Raw genomic sequence first — 1,762 nt, 5'->3', positions numbered from 1 at the left:
TGCAAGTGAACATACGTATTAGTAAATATTTGGTTTATTAAATTTAACCGTTATTTTGAATTACATTCAAATTACATGAATTACATTGAAAGATTTTCGAGGTTGCTAATAACATAACTAACAGTTACAATTTATGCTCTATATTAATCTTATATTAATATTTAGTTATCTATTATTTTTATATTACTTTATATATTATTTTTTTATTTAAAATTCAATTTATAATTTTTTATCTTTTTATTAAAAGATTTTCAAATCCATGATCATTAATGATCATTATTATTTATATTTGCTATTGATATATCCTTCAAGGTTACAATTTTATTAGTAAATTACTGAAATTAAAAATTAAAAAGATGTTAAAAATTTTATATAGATATAAAAGTTAAGAATGAATAGTAAATTTATTGATATATGAATAAAAAAATTTTTTTAATAAATATAATAATTTTTTAATAGATATAATAATTTATACAAATAATTTCAAAATTAAATATATGTATTTATTTATATTCGCGAAATTGATATTATTTTACTATCAACTTAATATAATATTTCGTGAAACTTTATAAATCAAATTAAAGTATTTCAAATATTTTATTATTAATATTTTATTATTATAAATAGAAATAAATATTAAGGAATTAAATTTGGTATTAATTCCTTAATTTGGTATTAATAGGAAACTTGTGCTAGAATATGTAAAGAGGAGGAAGCTGATAAAACATATTCAGTATTGGATTTATTCAAAACACCACGTCTACGAAATATCACCATATTATTCATCATTATTTGGTATGTATTATCTTACAAATATCAAAAAATTTGATCAAAATTGCAGAATTTCACAAAATTTTATATCATTAAAATATCTGTTCATAGTTGATGTTGTTCACTATAATAATTTGCAATTTCATATGAAATATGATGTTTTCTTTTATCGCATAAAATTGTTTTTTTTTTCTGTTACTTAGGATGGCGATTTCTTTAGTATTCGATGGTCACGTACGAAACGTCAATAATTTAGGCTTAAACGTGTTTGTCACATTCACGATTGCTGCAGCAACTGAATTGCCTGCAGACACGTTCCTCACGCTCGTTCTCGATCGATGGGGCAGAAGATGGCTAGCTTGTTGTTCTCTTGTCATTTCTGGTGTATTCAGCATTTGGGCTTCTATAGTTTCCAATAGTTCGTACATTTATTTTTTTCGTACTTTATATTTTACATTTTATTGAATAAGTTATGTTGTTTTTTTATTTTAATGGAATAAATGATTTCAAATAATTATACATTATCACATATTATAGTTTATAATAAATTTATTTTATATGAATATTTTATATTTTACAAAGTATTCTATTTCTTTTTAAATATATAAAATGTTTACAAAAATTATTGTCAAAAATCTTAATAAACGTGGATTTAAATCATTAATTTTAGCATTATGAAATATTTTTGTTACTAATTATAACGTATTATTTTTATAATATATATGTATTTATTCATTTTAACATTTCTATATCTTCTTTTTATAGATACACACACATATTGAGAAAGATTTTCGAGGTTAGTGCTAATATAATTAAGTTTACATTTCTTTGCATTGGTTTCAAATATATAATAACTGATCTAATAATCTAAAATTAATCTAAATATCTAAAATTGAAATAGAATATATTATACTGTTATTAAGGTTTAAAATAGAAAAAATTTGATATCTCTGAAACTAATAATTTTTATTCATGTTTATTAAGATTTTTT

At 20.3% G+C, this 1,762-nt stretch overlaps 1 protein-coding gene across 2 annotated transcripts in view; it reads left to right on the top strand.

The window, feature by feature from the left end:
* Positions 1-1,762, top strand: part of LOC102675521 (organic cation transporter protein-like) — a 28,705-nt gene that overhangs the window by 22,735 nt on the left and 4,208 nt on the right. For both annotated transcript variants that reach the window (XM_006623713.2, XM_031514234.1), the window contains exons 5-6: positions 683-795; positions 975-1,189. In XM_006623713.2, the coding sequence (XP_006623776.1) occupies positions 683-795; positions 975-1,189 (328 nt within the window). The remainder of the gene's footprint in view (positions 1-682; positions 796-974; positions 1,190-1,762) is intronic.

Source organism: Apis dorsata, unplaced genomic scaffold (assembly GCF_000469605.1).
Source record: "Apis dorsata unplaced genomic scaffold, Apis dorsata 1.3 scaffold_935, whole genome shotgun sequence".
Taxonomy (NCBI): domain Eukaryota; kingdom Metazoa; phylum Arthropoda; class Insecta; order Hymenoptera; family Apidae; genus Apis; species Apis dorsata.
This window is presented reverse-complemented; position numbering and strand designations above follow the sequence as displayed.